This window comes from Ceratotherium simum, chromosome 8 (assembly GCF_057802395.1).
Source record: "Ceratotherium simum simum isolate JZ-2026a chromosome 8, ASM5780239v1, whole genome shotgun sequence".
NCBI lineage: Eukaryota > Metazoa > Chordata > Mammalia > Perissodactyla > Rhinocerotidae > Ceratotherium > Ceratotherium simum.
Window position 1 is genome coordinate 7,156,708 of NC_141907.1, and position 23,597 is coordinate 7,180,304.

At 53.2% G+C, this 23,597-nt stretch overlaps 2 protein-coding genes across 2 annotated transcripts in view; one reads left to right on the top strand and one right to left on the bottom strand.

Moving 5' to 3' along the window:
* The window catches only part of STX18 (syntaxin 18), a 133,810-nt gene extending 130,971 nt beyond the window's left edge, over positions 1 to 2,839 (top strand). The window contains exon 12 of the mRNA XM_087434911.1: positions 85 to 2,839. Within this exon, the coding sequence (XP_087291037.1) occupies positions 85 to 154 (70 nt within the window). The 3' untranslated portion in view covers positions 155 to 2,839. The remainder of the gene's footprint in view (positions 1 to 84) is intronic.
* Positions 1 to 23,597, bottom strand: part of NSG1 (neuronal vesicle trafficking associated 1) — a 31,476-nt gene that overhangs the window by 4,509 nt on the left and 3,370 nt on the right. Inside the window, exons 3-4 of the mRNA XM_004432268.3 lie at positions 22,571 to 22,687; positions 4,544 to 4,654 (exon numbers count right to left, since the gene is read on the bottom strand). Coding sequence (XP_004432325.1) covers positions 4,544 to 4,654; positions 22,571 to 22,687 — 228 coding nt within the window. The remainder of the gene's footprint in view (positions 1 to 4,543; positions 4,655 to 22,570; positions 22,688 to 23,597) is intronic.

Consider the following 23,597-nt stretch of genomic DNA (forward strand, 5'->3'; position numbering starts at 1 on the left):
CTCTCCTCAGAGATGAGTGACTCACTGCCACTGGTTTAGTGAAGACAGAAAGGGAAAATAATTAATGCGTGCTTTTCTCTTCAGCCCCCGATACCACCCTGCCCATGGAGAACTGGTTCTTCTTCTTACCAGCTCATCAAACCTTCAAAGATGAAGATCAGAAATACCTGCCAGCCACCCTGGGAGTACAGAGCTATTTCCAGAAGAGAAATGACACAGGAATGCAACGTGTTTATCACCCAGCACTGCCGCTGTTCAGCGTTTCAGCGTTTCAGCAGGCTGAGGCTGGGAGGAGCTGCTAGAGAAAGCTCAGCTTTGGAGTCGGGCCCACATTATGGGCTGAGTTCATTGGAGTCCACGTTCCCTGAGCCTCGGTTCCCTCATCTATGAAATGGGGCTACGGAGTCAGACCTCCCGGTTTGCTGTGCAGACTAAAGTCAATATGGGGCAGCTCGGGTAAGAAGCCAGGACGTGCCCAAGGTCACACAGTGGACAGAAAAGAGAAAAAGCCAAAAGGGGCACCGCTGAAGTGATGCCCTCTTCCCCTCAGCATCTTGACCTCAGCCACAGCTGGGCATTGGGAAGCAGCGGACACACTGCAGAGGCAAATAATCCATGCAGCCCTGCAGCACGCCCTTCCTGGCCTGCCCCGGGCAGGCTCTGCAGGTGAGCCCTGGCCCATCCAGCAAGCAGGCAGCCACTTTGCTCCAGCCTGCACTGCCACTTCCCCTTCACTCTGTCCTCCTCCTGCCACTTGTCAGCACAGTGTCCTCCAAGACCTGAGGTAGCCAATGCCCGCTGAGCAGCGAGTGACTGCTCCAGACTGGGATAGGGCCTCCAGATGGGACGGAATAGCCCTGCCCTTCATGTGCCCAGGCCAGGCAAGTCAGACATTACCGATGTCAATGCCACCCACACAACAAGGCTGCAAAAAAATGCTGGGGAGGCACCTTGGGGGGCTGGTGGTGGGCAAGAACCAGGGGTAAGGAGCCTTCACAGGGCACATGGCGCTGCATGTGAGTGAAGATGGGGAGGGGGGCTCCCTGGGAAGCTGCAACCCAGCCCCCATTGGGCCGTTATGTAGAGGGACTCTAACAGAGCTGCATGTCACCTGTGGGTGGGCTTGGGGAGGTCACTGACCCTCCCTGCGCCTCATCCCTCAGCCGTAAAATGAAATGATAATCGGACCAGTGAGGTAGTCTGGAAAATGTGCTCCGAGCAGCCCCTGGCACCTGTCAGTGCTATTCAGTCTTACACGTGGGTGCTGCTGTGAGAACGTGTGTGTCCACAGACTCTACAAGGAACGTCCAAATGTAACAGTGTTGTTGGGTCTGGGGCAGTTTTCCCCATTATGTTTAAAACTTTTCTATAATACTCATAGAATAACTTCATGGTTAAAAAAAAAAAACGCAGAAACTAGCATCCTCTCCAGCCCATGTCTGCCTTTTTAAATCCTGTGACACTTCTCCGCTTGGGGCCACCTGGAAGTGGCTGGCGAGAGCCTTCCTCTCATCCACGGCCCCTGCAGGGGCACCTGCCCTCTGGTGTCCCCGCCCCTCCCCGCATGCCAGAAGCTCCCGTGCCCATCAGCCCTTCCCACAGGCCCCTCTGGGCTTAGGGGTCAGCAGGCCCAGCCCAGTCTGTGTCCCCAGCACAAGCCTGGCTCTCAGCAGGTCCTCACCAGTCCCCTTGGGTAAACTGGCCATTCCTCCTTAGGTCCCAGCCCACAAGAGCCCTGTGATCCCCCGGAAGAGGTGGCACTCAGTCACCCTGTATCTGTTCTCTTCCTGACACTCGGCAGTGTCCAAATCCTTGGGACCTGTGTCGGCTTGCCGCTTGTCTCCTCCACTAGAATAAAAGCTCCAAAGCCAGGACCTGTCCTGCACTGTGCTTCCCAGCACCCAGCCAGGTACACAGTAGGAGGCACTTAATAAACTTATGCTGAGGATATGAATGAAGAAGGTGTGACCTTGGGCACAATGAAGAACATTTCTGTGCCCCATTTTCCTGTTGGTAAATGGGGATCTAACAGCATCTACCCCATAGGGTTTCTGGGAGCATTCAATGAGATCTTCGTGTAAAAGCCCCTTGTAAACTGCCCAGCATCGGCCTATGACACACACAACACACACACAGAAAGGCGGGAGGAAGGGGACTTCCGTGCGTGCTCACACCTCCCTTGTTTCCAGCTTTAGCAGAGGGCAGTCGGATACAGACCAGCAGCTCCCTGGCCCTCCCCTCAATGTTCTCCAGGAAGGACTCCCCCAGTAGATGCCAGTGGAGAATGCCAAAGTCCCAAAAGACAGATCCAGAACAATCTATCAGGGGACTCTAAATTCCCAAGGCTGACTGTCACCACAGTCACCTGTGGAGCCTTTTCCACACACAGACACCTGCTCCCTCCCAATGCTGCGGCGAGTCTGAGAACCAGGGCCTCATCTCCCGACTCTCCCTGGCCCAGCTTATCTAGTAGAACTTGCCCCGCAAGATGGAGGAGACAGTGTTAGCCTGCCCCCTCCTCCATGCAGGGAACGTGCCCCAGGCCCAGGGAGAATGAGCCGGGAAGGAAACTCCAGATCCTCCTGGTGGGCTGCTGGCCTCGGTTACTTGTGAGCAGTCTCTCTAGATGGGGACTTCCAGTCCTCTGTGCACCCCACTTCCCATCAGGGCACTGCTCCTGTGTCATCTTGGCTCCCCCTCCATGACATCAGCCCGAGTCACCCAGCTCTGGGCCAGGTCCTCCCCCCTCGCCCCTCCCCTGCCTCCCAGATTCACTCTTCCAGTCCAGTGTCATGTGGGTCTCCCCTCCCCGTCCTCAGCACCCCGACCTGTCCAGACCCTCGTCTCTTCCCTGGTATCCTGTAGCAGCCTCCTGGCTTGTCACTGCCTCCTGTTGCTCCCTGCCAACCTCCAGCCCCCTCCCCCAGGCCACCCAAGTGACCATTCCATCACTTCCCCCACCGCCAGGGGTCTTTGCCTGGCACTGTGGTCTGGCCATAGCTGACTCATTTCCCGCTGCCTCCTAGTTCCCCAGGCAGACCACACCTGGGCCTGCCCCCAGCATGCCCTGTAGCGACCTGCTGTTACCTGTGTGTGTGCACCTCCTCCTCCAGGCAGACCACACCTGGCCCAGCCCCCAGCCTGCCCTGCACTGTCCTGCTGTCACCTGTGTGTCCTCCTCCCCAGCCCACCTGGTTTAGCCCTGCTGGCCTCCAGGGTCTGCTCATGTGCTCCCCTCCTCGAAGCCTCCAGCCCTCTGGATCAGCCTCCTTTAAAGCCTGGTGTTGTTTCAGCCTCCAAACAGAGGTAAACTCTTCCAGCCTCAGCCCAGGGGTAGGGGGCTTCCCTCTACCTGGATGCGCTTCCCCAGGTCCCTGCGCGGTTCCCTCACGGGCGGTTCCCTCACGGGCCTGTGAGCCTTGCTCGAACTTGACCTTCTAGAAACTGCAGCCCCGACCCTGCTCTGCTTTGTCTTGCAGTGTTTACAACCTCCTAACTCAGCATACAGTTGACTTATGCTTTCTTTTGAGAATGTCAGGGAGCCTCTAGAAGGTGGGGATCTTTACCCGATTGGCTCCTGACTGTATTCCAGCCCTGAGCAGAGCGCCATGTGGAAGGAGGGAAAGAGCTGGGCTGGAACCGAGATTTCCAGCCTGGCCTGCTGCCTAGGGCAAGGGTTTTGTGTCCCCCCATCAGCAAAACCCAAACCACCGCCACCGGGGACAGCTGACAAGCCACGCTGTTGGCGCCTGTGGTTAGTACCACCAACAGTCGGGCTTCTCCTGCTTTAATTTCAGCAACACCAAATCCTGGAAATGATCGCGCTTCCTCTTCACATTGGCTCTGGAAAGTTCACAACCAAATGTGGGGCCCAGATGCTGCGTGTAGGGGAAAGGGAATCCACGGCGAGTGCACTCACTTCCTCCTGGCTTCATCGTCTCTTCACCCTCGTCTTCCTCCCTCTACTTTTCTCCATTTACTCGTGTCGTCCCGTATGTGTGCTTGTGTGCCACGTGCAGGCTTTTTGGAACAAGGCATTACATCAGCCAAATGAGCATTCCACGAGCATGGGCTCGAGCATGGAGAGCCCAGCGATGCAGCACGGCGGCGGGGCAGGCAGCGAGGGACACGCCGTCAGGCAGGCGGGTTGTGCACCCAGCCCTGCTCCCAAATCCACGTGGCCTTGGGCAAGCCCTCCCTTCTCTGCGCCTCGGCTTCCCCTGGACATCGTCCCTCTCTCATGTGGCCGATGGTCCCCTTGCTCTCCCTGCCCCCGGGGTGAGCTGGGCCTGCCTTACAGGAGGGTCTCTCCCAGGAGCTCCCTTCCTGCGGGTCCCACCACACCTCCTGCCCCCTGGCCCTCTGCCTCCCTCCCCGGCTCCCGGCAGGGCCTCCCACCAGGAACCTTCCACGAGGACTCCCATCGCTGGCCTTGGCTACAGAGCTCAGGGCCCCTGCTACTCTCGTGCCTGTCCCTCAGGCGCTGCAAGGTCAAGCGAGAGGACAAGGTGCAAAGGGGTCCTAGGGCGAGATGGAGCTTTACCTTGAGGATGAACCCGTCGGGGCAGGCGCGGTCATACTTGTACACCTTGTAGACGACCAGGAAGACGACACAGGTGAGGAAGGCCAGAGCAAAGAGGACCAGCACGGAGACCTGTGGGCAGAGGCAGGGACGTCAGGGAGGCTGGGAAGACCGTGTGCCGGGGCAGCCAGACATACACATAGACAGATGCACACACACAGATACAGACACGTACACACAGGCGCACCAAGACACACCAGCGTGTGCAGAGACTGTCTCTGGAAGGAGGCACAAAAACACAGAACCCGCGAGGTCTCTGGGGACGAGAGGGCAGCAGAAGCACTTTTCACTGGACAATTTTTGTACCATTTGGACGAATGCATGACCGTGCAAGAAGAGCATGGAGGTGGGAGATCCTGCCCCAGCTGGAGGGCGTGGGGCAAGGGGGACAAAGTGACACTGGATCTGGGCCTTGAAGATGCTCACCAGGCTGCTGGGAGCCACCTGGCAGGGGCGAGAGCATGTCCCGAGGGTAAATGGGTGAGCAGAGGCACTGCGTGTCAGGTCAGGGAGGGGTGAGCCTCCCCACCCCAGTGAGCAGAGGGACAGCTTTGACACTCCCGAACAGGGGGAAGGAGACAGAGGCAGCGGGGCTCTGGGTACCGGCCCAGGGCAGCGGCTCCATACATGATAGCCACTCACTGCCCACCTTCCCTCCCAGGGCCCAGTGAGGGTGAGCTCCTTCCCCGGCCATACACGCAGCTCCGCAGCCACCAAGCACAGAGAGCTCTGCCACTTCCTGAGACTGCAGAGAGGCCAGCTCATCTGGGGAGACCCTCAGGCAGAGAGCAGTGAGCCCTGCCCCAGGCTCAGGAGTCCTGGGTTGTGTTCCCCTAATACTGTGGAGCCTCAGCTACCGTACAGCCTCTCGGAGCCACCGCGTCTCCGGCCAGGGTCCTGGGTAACCTGAGAAGATGTGCGCGAGGAAGTGTTTTACAAACCGCACAGCAGGTCACCGGGAAGACAGGACGCGGGCCCCACTGGGAAATATCTGAGGTCACCATGGGTAACCCTCCTTCCCTGAGGGAGCCCCGTGTGTCCCCGTACACCCAGCTTAGGCACGGGCACTGGGGTCCAAGTTCCACCCGCAGCTCTACAGCTCACCAGCCGTGTGACCCTGGGAACCCCTGAACCTCTCTGAGCCACAGTCCCCTCACTTGTAACACGGGACGACGGTTCTCCACCTCCCAGTCAGTGTGTGGCTGTGAAGTGAAGGAGGAATGCACTGGGCAGATGCCCATAAAGAATCGTAATAAGCACTGCAGGGGGTTTTCATCTCATCACTGTGCCCTGACCCCATTCCCGGCCCTTCATCTCCAGAGTTCAGAATCCTCCCTGAGCCTGCGTCTTGCCTACTGGGAACCCAGGCCAGGGCCAGCCTGCTCGCCGGCTCAGAACCATAAGACACAGCCTGCTGTGCCAGGGCTCGGCCCACCCAGGGTGCTCTCCTTTCCAGCCCACCCTGCTGTACTCCAGGCCAGCTCACCACACCCCGGGACAGGACGAGGAGCAGCATCCAGACTCTCCTGGCCCAGCCTGCCACTCTCTCCCTTCTCTCTGCATGGCCACCCAGGCCACCTGCCATGCCCACCACAGCTGCGAATCCCCATCTCCAAGCCCCACCACTCCCCCAGCTCACACTCTCTGTAGCCTGGATGACACCATCCCCTCTGTGTCCTCGCCCAGGGAACAGCCCCTCAGACCCCCAGGCAGGCAAGAAGTCTCCATATCACCTCCGATGAGGCCCTTCCCACCCGTCTCTAAGTCCCGTCAGTCCCTGTCAACATCTCTATGCTCCTCCTCGCTTTTCCCTCCTCTCACCTGGTCTGTCAGGGCCGTCACCCTCTCTAAGGACCAGAGAAACTCCAGTCTGTCTGGACAACCTATATTGCATATGGAGCCCATGCCTGACACAGGGACACAGACAGGATGGAGCCATGGCTGCCTCAGAGCCCAAAGCGTCCACAGGGAAGGCGCCAGCTGGGTTCCAGTGGTGGCTCCAGCACGTGGCAAGGACACAACCACCTGGCCCAGGGAGACTGCAGAGGCAGCTGAGCTGGGTGACGACGCAGAAGGCTGAATCTGCCAGGAAGGGGCTGGGGCAGTGGCCCCAGGGGCATGTAGCAGCAGAGAGAGCACCCAGAGCACAGGCAGGGCTCTCCAACAAGAGCAGCCACCCTGCCAATGCTTGGGAGAGGTGAGATGGGCAGGGTCACAGCATAGCCCCTGCAGCCAGACTCTGAGTAAGTCACTCAGCTCCTCTGGGCCCAGGATCCTGCCTGCCAACGGCAGTGAGAGGACCTGGCTCCCAGGGCTGGTGGGAGGGCCAAGGACTGGATGCAGTACTGCTGGGACAGCGCTCGGGCGTGGTGGTGGCTATGGAAGGAAGCTTTTACTCTTGTTGCTGCAGCTGTCACCACTGTCATTCCCTCACTCAGATCGCACAGCTAGCAGATGCAGAGCTGGCTCTCAGCCCAGGCCGTGCAGCCTCTCTCATACCTACCGCCCTGTCCTACTCGAGCCTCCTCCCCACATCACATCGGCTACTGCTCCCCCAAATCTACCTGCTGGCAGCCCCTGAAGGCAGCAAGGGCAGCTTCAGGGGCTCTCGCCACAGTCTAGGCAGCAAGGCTGCCTCCCCCAGTGTGGTCCGTGGGGAAAGCTGTATTTAATATAACTGGTGTCCTTTGTAACCTTTTATAGTTTATTTTAGGCATTTGAAAACATTACTCCAAGAAGAGGTCCATGGCACACAACAAGTTAAGAAGCCCTGTTAGAATATGATTTCCTCAAAATATTAGCAAACTGAATTCAACAATACAGTAAAAGGGTCATACACCATGATCAAGTGGGACTCATTCTAGGGATGCAAGGATGGTTCAATATTGGCAAATCAATCAATGTGATACACCACGTTAACGAATGACAGATAAACATTATATGATCATTTCAATAGATGCAGAAAAAGCACCTGACAAAATTCAACATCTATTTATGATAAAAATTCTCAACAAAGTGGGTATAGAGGGAACGTATTCAACATAATACAGGCCGTATATGAGAAGCCCACAGCTAACACCATACTCAATGGAGAAAAGCTGAAAGCTTTTCCTCTCAGATCAGGAACAAGGAGGCCCACTCTCGCCACTTCTATTCAACATAGTATTGGAAGTCCTAGCCAGATCAATTTAGGCAAGAAAAAGAAATAAAAGGCATCCAAATCAGAAAGAAAGAAGTAAAACTGTCACTATTTACATATGACATGATATTATATATAGAAAACCCTGAAGACTCCACCAAATAACTGTTAGAACTAATGAACAAATTCAGTAAAGTAGCAGGACACAAAATAAGTATACAAAACTCTTCTGCGTTTCTATACACTAATAACAAACTATCAGAAAGAGAAATTAAGAAAACAATCCCATTTACAACTGCATCCAAAAGAATAAAACACCTAGGAATAAATTTAATCAAGAAAGTAAAAGACACGTACACTGAAAACTGTTAAGACATTGATGAAAGAAATTGAAGACGACACAAAGAAATGGAAAGATATTCCATACTCATGGATTGGAAGAACTGGTACTGTTAAAATGTCTATACTACTCAAAGCAATCTACGGATTCAATACAATCCCTCCCAAAATTCCAATGGCATTTTTCACAGAAATAGAGCAAACAATCCTCAAATTTGTATGGAGCCACAAAAGACCCAAAATAGACAAAGCAAGCTGGAGAAATAACAAAGCTGGAAGCATCACGCTTCCCAATTTCAAACTATGTTACAAAGCTATAGTAATCAGTACAGTATGGTATTGGCATAGAAACAGACACACAGACTAACGGAACAGAATAGAGAGCCCAGAAATAAACCCATGCATACATGGTCAATTAACTTATGACAAAGGAGCCAAGAACATACAATGGAGAAAGGAGGTCTCTTCAATAAATGATGTTGGGAAAACTGGACCCCTTTCTTACACCATACACAGAAATTAACTCAAAATGGATTAAAGACTTGAACATAAGACCTGAAACCATAAAAGTCCTAGAAGAAAACATACACCATAAGCTCCTTGACATCGGTCTTGCTGATGATTTTTTGGCTTTGAGACCAAAAGCAAAGGCAACACCAGGAAAAATCAACAAGTGGGACTACATCAAACTGAAAAGCTCCTGCACAGGAAAGGAAACCAACAACAAAATGAGAGGCAACCTACTGAATGCGAGAAAATGTGTGCAAATCATACAACTGCTAAGGGGCTAATATCCAAAATATATAAAGAACTCATATAACTCAACAGCAAAAAAACAAGCAATCTGATTAAATAATGGGCAGAGGATCTAAATAGACATTTTTTCAAAGACAACATACAGATGGCCAAGAGGTACATGAACAGGTGCTCAACATCATTAATCATCAGGGAAATGCAAATCAAAACCACAGTGAGATGTCACACTAGTTAGAATGGCTATTATAAAAAAGACAAGAAGTAAGTGTTGATGAGGATGTGGAGAAAAGGAAACTCTTGTACAGTCTTTGTGGGAATGTAAATTGGTGCAGCCACTACGGAAAACAGTATGGGAGTTCCTCAAGAAATTAAAAATAGAACTACCACATGATCCAGCAATTCCACTTCTGGGAACATATCCGAAGAAAATGAAAACACTAACTCAAAAAGATATATGCATCCCTATGTTCATTGCAGCATTATTTACAATAGCCAAGACATGGAAGCAACCTAAGTGCCCATCAAGGGATGAATGGATAAAGAAAATGTGCTATATTTTCTACAAGGGAATATTATTCAGCCATAAAAAGAGGGGTATCTTGCCATTTGCAACAACGTGGATGGACCTTGAGGGCACTATGCTAAGTGAAATAAGTCAGACAGAAAAAGACAAATACCGTGTGATCTCATTTTATGTGGAATCTATTCAAAAAAACCTGAGCTCATAAACAGAACAGATTGGTGGTTGCCAAAGGCGGGGGTCAGGGGGGTGGGGGATGGCCGAAATGGGTGAAGGGGGTCAAAATAAACAAACTTATAGTTATAAAAATAAATAAGTCCGGGGGATGTAATGTACAACACGGTGACTGTAGTTAATAATACTGTATTGCATACTTGAAAGTTGCTAAGAGAGTAGATCTTCCAAGTTCTCATCACAAGAAAAAAAAATTTGTAACTATGTATGGTCACAGATGTTAACTGGACTTATTGTGGTGATCATTTTGCAATATAGACAAATATTGAATCATGTTGCACATCTGAAACTAATATAATGCTATATGTTAATTATATCTCAATTCAAAAAAAGAAGAATATGATCTCAAGTCCTGGAGAGATGGAGCATCCTTAAACCTGCCCCCTGAATTTGGAAGCCACGCTGGCGTTTGGTTCACAGCACCCCATCTGTTGAGGTTTAAAAATAACCCCCAGCTCTCCACAGGCCTGTGGGGAACCACTTCCTCGGGGCTCTCCTCCTGGAACCTGGCCTGGCCTTTCATCCAGGATTCCCAGGCCTGATGGCCAAGGAACTCACAGAACCGAGAAATGAGAACACGATAGTCCCCGGAATAGTTGAGGGAGGAGGGCAAAGAAATAAATCCACAGAGAGTCAGCAGGAGGCACTCGGCATGGCAAAGCCCTTCCCTGCAGGCTGTCCCCTCGCTTTCCCTACGCCTCTGCAAACCCCAGGCCTCTCCTGGGCCCCAGAGTCTGCTCAGATGCGAAGAGAACTGTGGGTTTGCAATTCACTATGTGGTGTGGTGTCCCCCGGTGGTTATCATGGCCTGACGAGAGAGCCACAGCTCTTTCCAGAAAGATTCCCAAGTGGCTCAGAATTGGATCCTGGCTCTGCCACCTGCCAAGTGTGTGACTGAGCAGGTCACCTGCATATCTCCTCTCTAAAGAGGGAACAATGCCTCAGGCGCTTACAGGTTTATCAGGAGAATGACAAGGGATTGAGGGTTTGAGAGCATGTTGTCAGCCCCACATGCTGGGCCAGTTAGGGGTTCAAGTGTGTCCCCCCAAAACAATACATAAGTCGTAACCCCTGGTACCTGTGAATGTGACCTTATTTGGAATTAGGGTCTTTGCAGATGTGATTAAATTAAGTTGAGGTCATTTAAGTGGGCCCTAATCCAATATGACTGATGTCCTTATAAAAAGTGGAAATCTGGACTCAGAGACACGCACACAGGGAGAAGCCATGTGATGACGGAGGGCTGGAGCAATGCATCTACAAGCCAAGGAAAGCCCAAGATTGCCCGCAACCGCCCAGAAACTAGGAAGAGGCAGAGAAGGATTCTCCCCTACAGGTTTCAGAGGAGGCACACCCCTGCCATGACCTTGACCTTGGACTTCTGGCCTCCAGAACTGGGAGAGAATAAATTTCTGCTGTTTGCACCCCAATCAGTGTACCCTGTTATGGCAGCCCGAGAAAACTCATGCAGCCCCTAATACCAGGGCTCTTTCAGGGGCTCAGGAATGCTAACCTCTCCTGAAAGTGTTCTCTCTCCACCGTCATCCTTATTCCTGCCCCAGCATGCCAGACTGCACTGCCTTCTCTCCTCCTCACCCTTCAAAGCCCTGGACAGGCCCGCTGCCTCCAGGAAGGCTCTGGAACATCCCAGCCTCTCTCGACACCAATAGTGCATGTGTGCACCACATAACCCAGCATCTGTTGTTTCCTAATCCAAGTGAAATAAAAGTGTGTCCCAGTTTGGAGATTTTCATGACCTCCTATGACTGCCATGAGACAACTAGGATTATTCCAGAATAAAGTGTGAAATTATTTAACCAGACATACCTGTTTCCTCCGGGCCCTGGGAGTATCCTTTAGGCTTTGTCTACATTGACACACCATGACTGTAAGCGTCCTGGAGAGCCCCAACCACCAGTGGCTCCATCTTTCAACCAATTCCAAAAAACTCTGGGCCAAAAGACAAACTCGCCATTCACTGCCCAGCATGTGTCGAGAGCCTGGGCTCCAGGCCTGCTCTGCCCACACACTCACTGACTCTGGAAAGAGCATCTGCCCCCTGACCCTTGCTTCCCTCTCAGCTGTGAAAAGAGGATGCCGGCCCAGCGCCCAGGTTTACAGCGGGGAGTCCAGGAGACCTGTGCTGGGCCCCACTGGGACACAGCGAGCCCTCGCTGCACGCTGGAACCCCATTCCCGCACAGTGTTGCAGCATCAGAGCGAGGAGGATCCTCGGAGACCATCCAGTCCAGCACCTTCCTTCACACACGACGGAAGCCCAGTCACGGAAAAGGCACCACCTTCAAGTCGGGCCAGCAGGACACCCAGGTGGTCCTGGGAGCCCTGGGGCGTCAGCAAGAAGAGAGGCAGCAGCCATTTGAGCCATTTGCAGTGACCCAGCCGGAGCACAAAGACGCGGCTGCACCGTGTCTGCGTGTTAGAATGACAGGGGCTCTGAGGCTGCCACGCCTGGACCCTGCCCACAGCAGGGACCGTGGAAGGTGGGGAGCAGCACCCGGGCGTCGGCATCGTCTAAAACTCCCCAGACACTGCCTGTGTGCAGTCTGAGCTGAGAACCACGGGGCTAAACGGAGGATCCCACTTCTGCGTGGAATTCCGGGAGCCTGGGGGCTCCTCCCCGCAGCTGCCGCACTCTCACGCCAGAGCTCCACTGTACTCACAGCTCCGGAGACGTCCGCCGTGCTCGGCACTACAGCAGGCAGTTTAATTCAAGCTTGTGTGCTCCTCTGACAGAGCCCGCCAGGCAGCTACCGACTGCGTTTTACAAACGGGGACACTGAGGCTCAGACGTGCAGATGACCAGTCCAAAGCAAGCCGGCTGTGTTGGCTGAATGATGTCTCCTAAAGATACCCAGGTGCTAATCCCTGGAACCTGGGCCTGTCACCTTATATGGGAAAGGGGCCTCTGCAGATGTGACTAAGTCAAGGAGCTGGAGGTGGGGAGATTAGCCTGCATTATCTGGGTGGGCCCTAAGTAGAATCACAAGTGTCCTTAGAGGGGGGAGGCAGAGGGAGATTCTACTCCAGAGAGGACGAGGAGAAGATGGAGCAGAGAGAGCTTTGAAGATGCTGTGCTGCAGGCTTTGAGGATGGAGGAAGGGGCCACAAGCCAAGGAATGTGAGCAATGCGTCTCCAGAAGCTGAAAAAGGCAAGGAAACCGACTGTCCCCAGAGCCCCCCGAGGGGGCCCAGCCCCGCGGACACCTTGACGTAGACACAGTGAGGCGGAGTCAGGACTTCTGGCCTCCAGAACTGCGAGAGAATAGATGTGTGTTGTTCTCAGCAGCCCCCGGAGACTATCTCACCTCCTTTCACGCCCGTCTCCCCACAGACAGAAACCCACACGTCTGGCAGAGAGAGGTGCCTCTCGAGTGCTGGGCGAGTGAGTGAGTGGATCCAGGTGGCAGGCAGCCCGTCTCTCAGTGAGTCCACACAGAGCAACCCTTGGGACCTGGAGCCAACCCGGGGCGTCTACACGTCAAATGGAACATAAATTCAGTTTGCAGAGTCGCCGCTGGTCTGGGTTTTATTAAGCAAATGGTCACCCGTGGGAAGGAGGTGGGGTCCAGGTGGCTCTGCCCTCCACAGGCCCCTGGAGAGCCTGGGTGGATGGACCGTGCCTGACCCCACACCTGAGCTCTCTAGGGTGGGGCTGTGGACCTGGTGGCCAGGGACACAAGCCAGGAGGCCTCTGGGTGGGGGAAGGGTATTTCCCTAGAGGCACGGCCTTCCTTTCAGGGCCAGCATCTCTATTAGGCACCTGAGACCCAGTGCCAGGGCCCACAATACCTTTAGTGACTCAAGAAAATGGTTTTTAATTTTGTTTAAAAACTAGAAAGAAAGAAACAATATAATACTAATGAATATATAATAATGAATCCAGCCTGGATTATATTCATCTTTAAACCAAAGCACTCATAAGATAATGTTCTTTTTTTTTTTTAAGGAGGAAGGGCCCACAAAGGCAAAAGTGCCTCAGCCCCCAGTCCCTGCCTTCTCCCATCTATGGAATCCCCGATGGCCGGTGGACCTTCTCAGGAGAGCTGACAGCGGCCACCTTGGAGTGTCCTCGGCCCAGCAGCGTCAGCTGTGGTCTCTGCCGAGTGCTGTCAACTCATCACAACGCAAGGTGAGAACTGCGAAAGGAAAGGGGACTCCAAGTGGCCCCCTAACTGTGCTGGAGAAGGCTTCCAGGAGGAGGTGTCTGGTCTTGAAGGAGGAGGAGCTCATCAGGGAAGCACAGGGAAAGGGTGTCTCAGAGGAAGAACGGTCATGCCAAAGCCCAGAGGCATCAAAGGACATGATGTGTTCAGGGTGGCTGGAGCATCACGCATCCTCCAGGAGACAGGACATGAGCTGGGTGACAAAGGTCCCCTGTGTGCCACCAAGAAGAGGGAACCCAGACAGTTCCTGGGCATTGCAGGATTCCAGGAGGTGGCTGCCCCTTTGTGACAAATTAGCATTTCTCACAGCGCTGGAAGGTGTCTCCAGTTGGCTGAAGGACAGATGTTTGCCACTGATTTACATGTGTGTGTTGGTGGGGGCGGGATTCTACATTATCCCTAGATTTACATCGCTTTGTGCATCTGTCAGTAAAAGCTCTACAGCAGGAAACTGAATGGAATTAGACCTGCAGTACAGGGATCAGTACTCAGTGCCACGTGTCCTCTCACCTGTGCCCCGCGGTGGCCCGCAGTGGCCCAGCCCCCACTGCTGTGGGCTATAAGAGACCATGTGTGGGGACAGCGGGGGTCAGGCGAGAGCCTGGTGCAGGGTTTCTGCCATGTTTGTGCCACTGACCTCTTTGGCAGCCAGGTGAAGCCATAAATCCTTCTCAGAATCGTGCTTAAAATGCATACAACTCTATACCTAGGATCGCAAAGGAAACCAATTATATTGAAATACTGTTATCAAAATATTGCAAAAATGTGGATTTGTGATGTAACATATACATGCTTCTTTATTAACACACCAAACAAGACTGCGATTTCAAAGGGACGATGAGAGTAGACACTTCCCGAGGTCTTGGCGACGACTGCAGGGTGAGACGAAGACCACCTCTGATCTGCACAGTGACAGTCACAGGTATTGCTGATACTGCTGTAGTTTTATTGCCCACAATAAACGTGAAAGAATGTGTACACTGAAAACTATAAAACTGCTGAAAGAAATTAAAGAAGACCCAAATAAATGGAAAGACACCCTGCATTCATGGATTGGAAGACTTACTATTGTTAAGATGGAATACTGCCCAAACTGATCGACAGAGTCGATGCAATCCCTATCAAAATCCCAACAGCCTTTTTTGCAGAGATGGAAATTGTAAGGGATCCTGAATAGCCAAAGCAATCTTGAAGGGGAAGAATAAGTTGGACGACTCACCCTTCCTAGTTTCAAAACTTATTACAAAGCTACAGTAATCAGAACAGTGTGGTACTGGCATAAGAACAGCCATATAAATCAATGGAACAGAACAGAGAGTCAAGAAATAAAACTGTGTGTCCATGGTCCACTGATTTTCGATAAGGGTGCCAAGACCATTCTATGGGGCAAGAACTGTCTCTTCAACAAATGGTTCTGGGACAACTGGGGATCTGTCTGCAAAGGGATGAAGGTGGACCCCTACCTCACACCATATACCAAATTAACTCAAAATGGAACAAAGACCTAAATATAAAAGCTAAAGCCATAAAACTCTTAGAAGAAAATACAGAGGTAAATCTTCATGACCTTGGATTTGGCAATGGTGTCTTAGATATGACACCAAAAGCACAAGCAACAAAAGAAAAAATACATAAATGGTACTTTACCAAAATTAAAAAATTTTGTGCATTCAAGAACACTAGCAAGAAAGTGAAAAGACAGCCCACAAAATGGTAGAAAATATCTGTAAATGATGTGTCTGATAAGGATCTGGTATCCAGAATATATAAAGAACTCTTACAACTCAACAACAGAAAGACAACCCAATTAAAAATGGGAAAGGACTTGAATAGACATCTCTCCAAAGAAGATACACAAATGGCCAACAGGCACAGGAACAGATGCTCAACATCATTAGCCATCAGAGAAATGCAAATCCAAACCACAGTGAGACATCACTTCACACCCACTAGGAGGGCTACAATAAAAAAAATAAGTAACAACTGCTGGCGAGGATGTAGAGAAATTGGAAGCCTTGTACATTGCTGGTCGGAATGCAAAATGGTGCAGCCACTCTGGAAAACAGCAGTTCCTGAATATGTTAAACACAGAATTACCACATGACCCAGCAATTCCACTCCCTGGTATAGACCCCACAGACCTGAAAACAGGTGTTCAAACAAAAACCTGTACCCAAATATTCACTGCAGCACTCTACACACCAGCCAGAAGGTGGCAACAACCATCAGTGGATGAATGGATAAACAAAAGGTGGCCCATCCACACGATGGAATGTTACTCAGCCATAAGAAGGAATGAGGTACTGATGCATGCTACAAGGTGGTGAGCCTTGAAGACATTATCCTAAGTGAAAGAAGCAGCCACAAGGGACCCCACAGTGTATGATTCCATGTGTATGAATAGGCAAAGCCACAGAGACAGAAAGCAGATTACTGGTTGCTTAGGCCTGAGGGGACTTGGGGTGATGAAAATGTTCTAGAACTAGGTAGTGGTGGTGGTTGGACAACACTGCAGATGTACTAAATGTCACTGAATTAAACACTTGAAAATTGTAAATTTTATGTCTGTTTTACCACAATTAAAAAAGACGGGCCAGAGGCCAGGGCTGGCCCAGGCTGAGGCTGGGTCCTTACGAGATGGTAAGCCCGAGCCAGAGCAGCCCTGCCCCGGGGGCAAGAGGGATCCGAGGGCAGTTTTCTGGAAAGAACAGCCAGGAATGGAAACAAAATGGATGTGGGGCCTGGGATGAACTCTTGAAGGAGTTTATAAGGAGGCCCGTGTCCTAGATACTCGGGACAGTCCTGGCTCAAGGTTACTGCCCAAGCAGCCCAGATGCACAGTGTCCGCTGTCCTCAGAGGTGTCCCAGTCAGGGTCATAAGTTATGTGGCCACTCAACTTACAAGGCCCTGGTCCCGGTCCCAGTTCTCTAAAGGGTCACCATGAGTTGGGAATTAGTCATCACCCATTTCATAGGCTAGGGGCTTGAGTACCATTTGAATTTGCTGTGTCCTCATCTGCTTTTTCCAGCCTGGGGTCTCCTCTCCTGCTGGGGGTCTCCCGGGGGTCACTGCCCAGCTGGGATGGGAACTAGCAAGTCTGCAGCAGGGGACAGTCGCCCCACGGATCCCACGCAGCTGCTGGTGCGTAAGAGAGCGATGGTGGGCTTGGTGTCATATGGACGTGGGCCCGAATCCTCCTTCCACCCCTGGCTGGCTGGGTGACCTTGAGCCTGCTCCTTAACCACGCTGACCTTGATTCCCCACCTACAAAGTCAGGACAGCAAGATCAGCCTTCAAGACTGTTACCAAAACCAAAAGAAATAATACTCGTGAAGCTTGGAGCCGAGCAGGCCCTGGGTCGATGGCGGCTGGGTCATTCTTGCTCCCCTCTCTCTGTCCTCCACCCTCGGGAGGAGAGAAAAGGGCATGTGCATTTCTGCTGAGTAATGCAGTAAAAAAACAAAAAAAATCTTGAAAAATAAGATGAATCCTGACATCTTCGAGTGTTTACAGCACCAAATATTTTAGGTAACACGCACAAAAGTGAACACACAAACACCTTCCCCCTAAGATGACTCAACCCACTATGATCTGATTCTGGATGAAGTCCCCAATCCACAGCTGGGCCAGAAAACCGTGGGCTCTGCGACTGCAGAATCTGGCTGCCAAACCCCGCAAGATGCTCAGCTGAAGGTTACGGGGGTGTCCAAATGCGTTTCTAGGATCTCCAGTGCCACCGCGTGAAGACCTCCCCCACTGCTGAATGCCAAGGAAATGGTGTCGCTGTTCATAAATATTTAACAAATGCATCTTGAAACACACCAGGGGATTATTGGAGAGTGTGGAAAACAGACGGGCGCACAAGAAGCTCAAGGTCATTAAGGATATGAGAAGAAGATACAAACCACCGACAGGATCATTTGTGACAGGATGCAAAGGGACACCCCCACTGTAGCAACGCCTGCCAACAATGGGGACCATTCAGACAAACTTGGTGTCTCCTTTAGGATATTCTCCCCACTCTGTGCTGCCCAGGGTAGACGTTCACATTCAAGGCCGACCTTGGAATCTTCTAAAGCCCTGAAGACAACATGGTACCAGGTAAGGGGGTGCATTTGCTCATCCAACCCTTGACTCACAAAGAGAGGGAGTGCAGATCTCAGAAACGTCAGCAGCTCTCCATAACGGGAGCCACAAAGCATGAAGGGCGCGGGAGAGCCCTGACGGAACCTCCCTTTAATCTGCCTAATTATGGGTCCTCCATCTTCCAAGATCAGGGAGAGGGCGTTAAGCAGCAGCACCCCAACATGCCGCTCTGCATGGGTGAGTGGGAACGTGAAATTAAAAAAATGTTTCGGTTTAGTTCACTTGAGAAACATCTCAGCCCATGTTTATTCTCAGCATAAATACACCTCTAATTAATTAAATGACCGCTTTCCTCGTTGACACTAACCTCGGAAGCCTAGACTTTGGGCCGCCGCTGGGTGATTCATGCTGCAGTCCCAGGGTGGCGGAGTCTCACAAAACCCGCTCCCCAGTCAGCAGTTACCTAGCAACCAGCCTAGCAACCTCGTAGCCAAGAGATTAATCCCCGAGTGATAACCATAAAGTAACATCCAAAAAGACATCCCATCTCAAGGATGCCATCCAAAGGTATATGAAGCTGAGGTGCAGAGCGGCGGGTGCCTCGCTCCTGAACTACACAAATTAGAGACAAAAGGAGGACGTTATCGACTTGTTGCTTCGACAGCTGAAAGGCACAATCTCATTCCTGCGATTCACACACAGAGACGAAAAGAACTGAGGAGACGGGTAGGCTGGGGAGCCACATGGAAGCTGCTCTGTCACCAACAGGATGAGGAAGATATTCTGTCACAACTGAAGCCATGACTGACCCCAGGCCCAGACCTCGGGGGCAGATCCTGCTTTCATCACACATTCATCTCAAGCACGGCCTTTTCCCTGGACGCTTCCCAGTTTTCAGGAAGAGCCCCAACCCTCGACCAGCTGCATGCGTCATGGTGTGTGTGCATTCAGAGGAGCTAGAAACGTAACTGGGCAATAAAAGGCGGAGAGAACATTCCAGAAGGGCAGGCACTCTTAGCATTTCCAAAAGGGGCCAGCCCTCCTGAGCCTGCCCTGCCCTTGTGCTAGAATGCACCCCACCCATAAAGGGTCGCAAACTCAGCAGACATGATCATCTGGAGAGCTTGTTACAGTGCATGTTCCTAGGGTCCAGGGTCCCTTTGTTGAAATGGAACTTCAGGGGATTCTGACGCCAGTGGCCCCAGACCCCCGTGGGAGGAACCGTGCTTTGGAGGCTGCCTCTCAGCACAGACCCCACCTCCGGTGCACAGGGAGCTGGGTGAATCTCCCTCCCTGTCCAGAAGGGCCTTGGAACAAACGCAGGAGGTGCCCGCAGAATGCAGGTTGCTCAGCTGTGTGAGTCTGGCCCGCAGGCCTCCCTGTCAAGCTGGCCAGGCCAGCCGCTTCACATCCCGCTCTGCCATTCCCTGGCTGTGTGACCTCGGCCAGGCCACCTGCCCAACGGGGTGAGAACTGACGAGTGACACCTCCGAGTGGCCCAGAGAGAGCCCTCTGTCGGGAGCTGCCATTGAAGTTACTCAACAAGCAAGGGTCCTGCAGGCAGACCCTGGAAACCTCACGAGTCCCCACTCACTCCAGGCCAGCAGCATAGTCATCGACTGACCAGCAAGTTGTTACTGTGCGTGAACTCACCCCCGGGGGGAAGGCACGAAGGAGCTCTCATCCTGCCTGGCACAGAGGGGCTGAGGAGGAAGTGCCATCTGTGCTGAAAGTCCCCGAGCCTTCATTTCTGCCTGACCTTGTCTCGGGGGGCTGCTATGCCCTGGTTTCCCCTCCCAGGTCACTAACTCAGGTCAAGGGGCCTTTGCTTCAAAAGGCCACCCCACTGGATCTCACGGGGACACCTGGTCACAGGACTCACGCCTGAAGAGAAGCACAGGCCAAGAGCTGCCCCTCAGAGGAGGGCGCTGGGGGAAAGGGACCCTGGACACTGTGACATAAATGGAAGGGACAAGAGAAAACGATGCTTACACTGGGGAGGACTCGGGATACGTGGGCCCGCCATACATCCGAAGGCTGCTGGGAAGGGGGGTGACCTGTGGTCAAGGGGCCAGATCGAGGGCCCCAGGGCGCAGTCACTGGGAAGGGTTTCAAATGAACAAAGGGAAAGGATTCTTAGGAGCAAAACAATCTCACAGTGCGATGGGGCGCCTGGGCTAAGAGCACCCGTGCAAACTTGGTCTCCAGCAGAAGCCACGTGACCTCAGGTGTCACAGCCAAGAGCAGGCCACCAGGTTCAAGTTCTCTGCCTTGATGTCCCCTCAACTGTAAAATGGAGGTAATAATAGTGCATACTTCATGAGCTCTTCATGAGGATTAAATGAGAGACTAACCGTAGCAAGCTTGACCCTGAGTCTGGCTCCTGGGAGCACTCCGTGACTGTTAGATACTGTTACTGCCTCCTTACAGAGGGTGGCAAAACACCAGCAGAGCGAGGTTGATCCTGGAGGCTGCCCGGCGGAGGTGCTGTCTGAGCTGGCACTGGAAGGAGATGGAAGGGGAAGGGGTCTGGGAGCTGGAAGGTGGGCCCGGGGGGAGGTGTGTGTGGCAGGAGGTGTGGTGGAAAAGCACCGGCCTCGGAGGCAGGGAGTCGTGGGGCGTACCCCAGCCCGCTGGTGACCACCTGGGACTCAAGAGCGTCATCTGTGAGAGGGGCTGGCGATGCCCCCTTCAGGGCGGTTGTGAACCGTAAGGAGGCCACAGGTGCTAAGTATGTGAACACACCCGGCCTGTTAAGACGGGGGAGATGGGCTCATTGCAGTGCAGTGATCTCCTGAGCACCTACTGCATACATCACCGCCTTAGACATCCCCAGGAGGGAGAGCAGAGATGAGCAGGATCCCGCCCCCACAGCCAGGCCCACGGGGACAGGCACGGGTCTTCCAGGCCCTCAGGTCCTGGGCAACGGGAGCCAGGTAACCACAGAGGCTCAGCTGTGGCTGCCGAGAGCCCTGGAGGCCAGTGTGCGTCACCCACGCCTTAAACAAGGGACCTGGGGACCTGCGTCAGGTGAGCGTGCAGGAAAAGCACACACGAAGGACACCGGAAGTGGGGGACAGGGCCTGGCACACAATGGACACTCAACAGATGAAGGCACAGCCGTTCAACTGCCACATGGCGGCCCGCTCTGCGGGGACCTAAAATGCTGGGGCTGGGAGAGGCGAAGGTCAAATCAGGGGTGAGGGACCCAGACACGCTCAGATATCCAGATGGTGTCGGCCATCAGAGGACAGCACGACCTTGAAATCGAGGGCACTTCTGCCTTGACCAGGGGCGACCCCAGGGCACAGACAGGGCAGGTCGTGGGGGTGGCAGAGGAGGCACACACTAAGCCGGCTAAGTGGCCGGAGCGGAAGAGAGATGTGGACCTCGGGTCAGTCAACCTGGTCCCAGCCATGAAGCTCACAACACATGTGAACTGCCTAGCCAGGAGCCACCAGAAGAGCCTCAGCCCACACCCTCCTCAGACCACCAGCAGAAACCACAGCGCGGACCTCGCTGTGCTGCTACTTCCCCATCTTGTAAAATGGGTTATCCTGATCGTGCCTACCTCTCGGGCAGGGTGCTGGGAGGAGCGGGTGGGCTAACACGAGTCAACAGCCCACAGACACACACGACTGCAACTCTGAGGGGATCCGCCGGCCACGCAGGCCCTCGTACAGTTTCCTCCAGCCCAGTGAGGTAGCGTGGAGTGCTGGGAGAGGGGAGGGACTTAAAGGCAGATTATCCCTGGCTCCCCAGTCACCCCACAAAGCCACCTCACCTCTCCAGGCTCCACGGCCGTCTGTTAGCCGATCCCCAGGTGGTTGTGGAGACGGACAAGGACGCCGCCTGTGCAGGTGCTTGGTAACCTGCAGGGCATGCGAGCGCCTCTGTACCCAGCACGTGCAAACTGCACACACATCCACGTGGGGCGGACCGGGGAGCCAGCCAGGGCCCCTCTCCACGGCCTGGAGACCCACTCATGTCTCCCAAACCACCCCTGTGAATCCGGGTGACGGCCTCCGTTTTACCGTCTCTTGTGTTTCCCAAAGAACAAGTTTCCAGAAGATCAATAACCTAACTTGGTCCTCAATCAATGCAGCCTTTCACCCCCAGACCCAGCTGGACCCCTGCCCCTTTCAGCAGCTGTTCCTCCCTGAAGAACCATCCAGAGCAAGGCTTTCCTCCCCCAGGTGAGCACTTCCAGCAACCCGTGAACAGAACTTACCAGCCCGCCACGCCCCACACCACGTGGTGTCGGGGGTGGTGAAGGATGGAGGCTGAAAGCTAGGGCTCTGGATCACTCTGTGCCTCAACTTCCCATCTGCAAAGTGGGTTATCCTGACCCTGCTGACCTCCCAGGGAGGGCGGCTCGGATGAGCCAGCACAAACCCAGGCTCAGGACTGTGTCCCTTCTGTGGTCTGCGTCCTTCCTGGAACTGTCAGGTAATGATTTTAATGTTTAGCAAATGACTTTTCATCTTTATAACCTTTGTCTAAAAAAAAGTTTAGGGGTGACTTTTCTGTGTTAGTAAAACTAAGCAATACGTGATCATTTCGGAAGATGAAAACAGAAAGGTGAAATTTTAAAAACCACAAGGTGGGTTTTGCCCAGCCGTCTCGCCCAGGTGTCTCTTCCTGTCGCAGTCGCTCCACTGTCATCTCTGCAGCTGGTGGCCCCTCCTGGGGGCCAAAGCAGCATCTTACCCACCTCCAGGGCCACTCACCTTAAACCTCTCAGTGACGCCCTCGGTGATGCTGACTGTGAACTCGGCTATCTTGGGAGCACGCGCTTTGCCTTTCTTGCGGTCAGGTTCATATTCAGTCTTAGTTTTCACGACCACCTTGTCCAGGAGACAGAGAAGCAAACTGTCAGTGCTACGGCCAGATGTGTCAGACAGGTCTGCCCAAAGAGGAGGGGTGTGGGAACTCGTGTTCCGTCACCATTGCGCCAGGAAGTATTTCACAGAGAGAATGAGAACAGCCACCACTTATTGGAAATCTCTGTGCCAGGACTTTCAGAGAAATCACCCATTAATAATCCTGATAGCAGCCCCAGGAAGGAAGTATGATAACAGAGGCGCAGAGAAGTTAAGCTCATTGGCCAAGCCCACACAGCTAATGGGTGGCAGGGCTAAGAGGAGTCAACACGACTCTGGACTCCTTGTGCAGTGCTCCCTCCACCACCCAAAGCGCTCACTGGCCCAGGTGGTGGGGAGGATGCGTTGGGTTTTCCACTGGTCTCCATATGCCTCGATGGGTAGAACAGGAGAAGATTCGAGTACACTGTTTCCCTCCAGGATTAGGAAGGAGCAGGCAGCCAGCCTTCACAGAAATTGATCTTGGGTCAGTCTGTCCGTCTCCATCCCCACACCAGCCCCCAGAGCGTCTCCCTGCTCTTCCTCCCCGTCCACTCTCTGCTGTGAAGTGGGAGGCATGTTCCAACCAGGAAACCTGGTCCTCTCTGCTCTGCCCCGCACGAGCCCCGCCCCGTGTCCCCACCAGCTTCAGATGAACCCCTGACGCACCCATCAGCCTCACCCACTCCCCACCGTCACTGCCGTCATCACACCCGTTGCCAGGGTCTGTCTACTTCTCTGTCCCCACCGGGCGGGAGGTGTTCAGGAGAGCATCGAGGGTGACGTGTCTCCAGTTCCCAAACCCCATGCCCCAGAGCAGGAGCCAGCAAGTGGCTGCTGGATTAGAGAACCAGCCACCCCTGCCCTTCCTTCCCCAGGTGACAGTGTCCCTTCA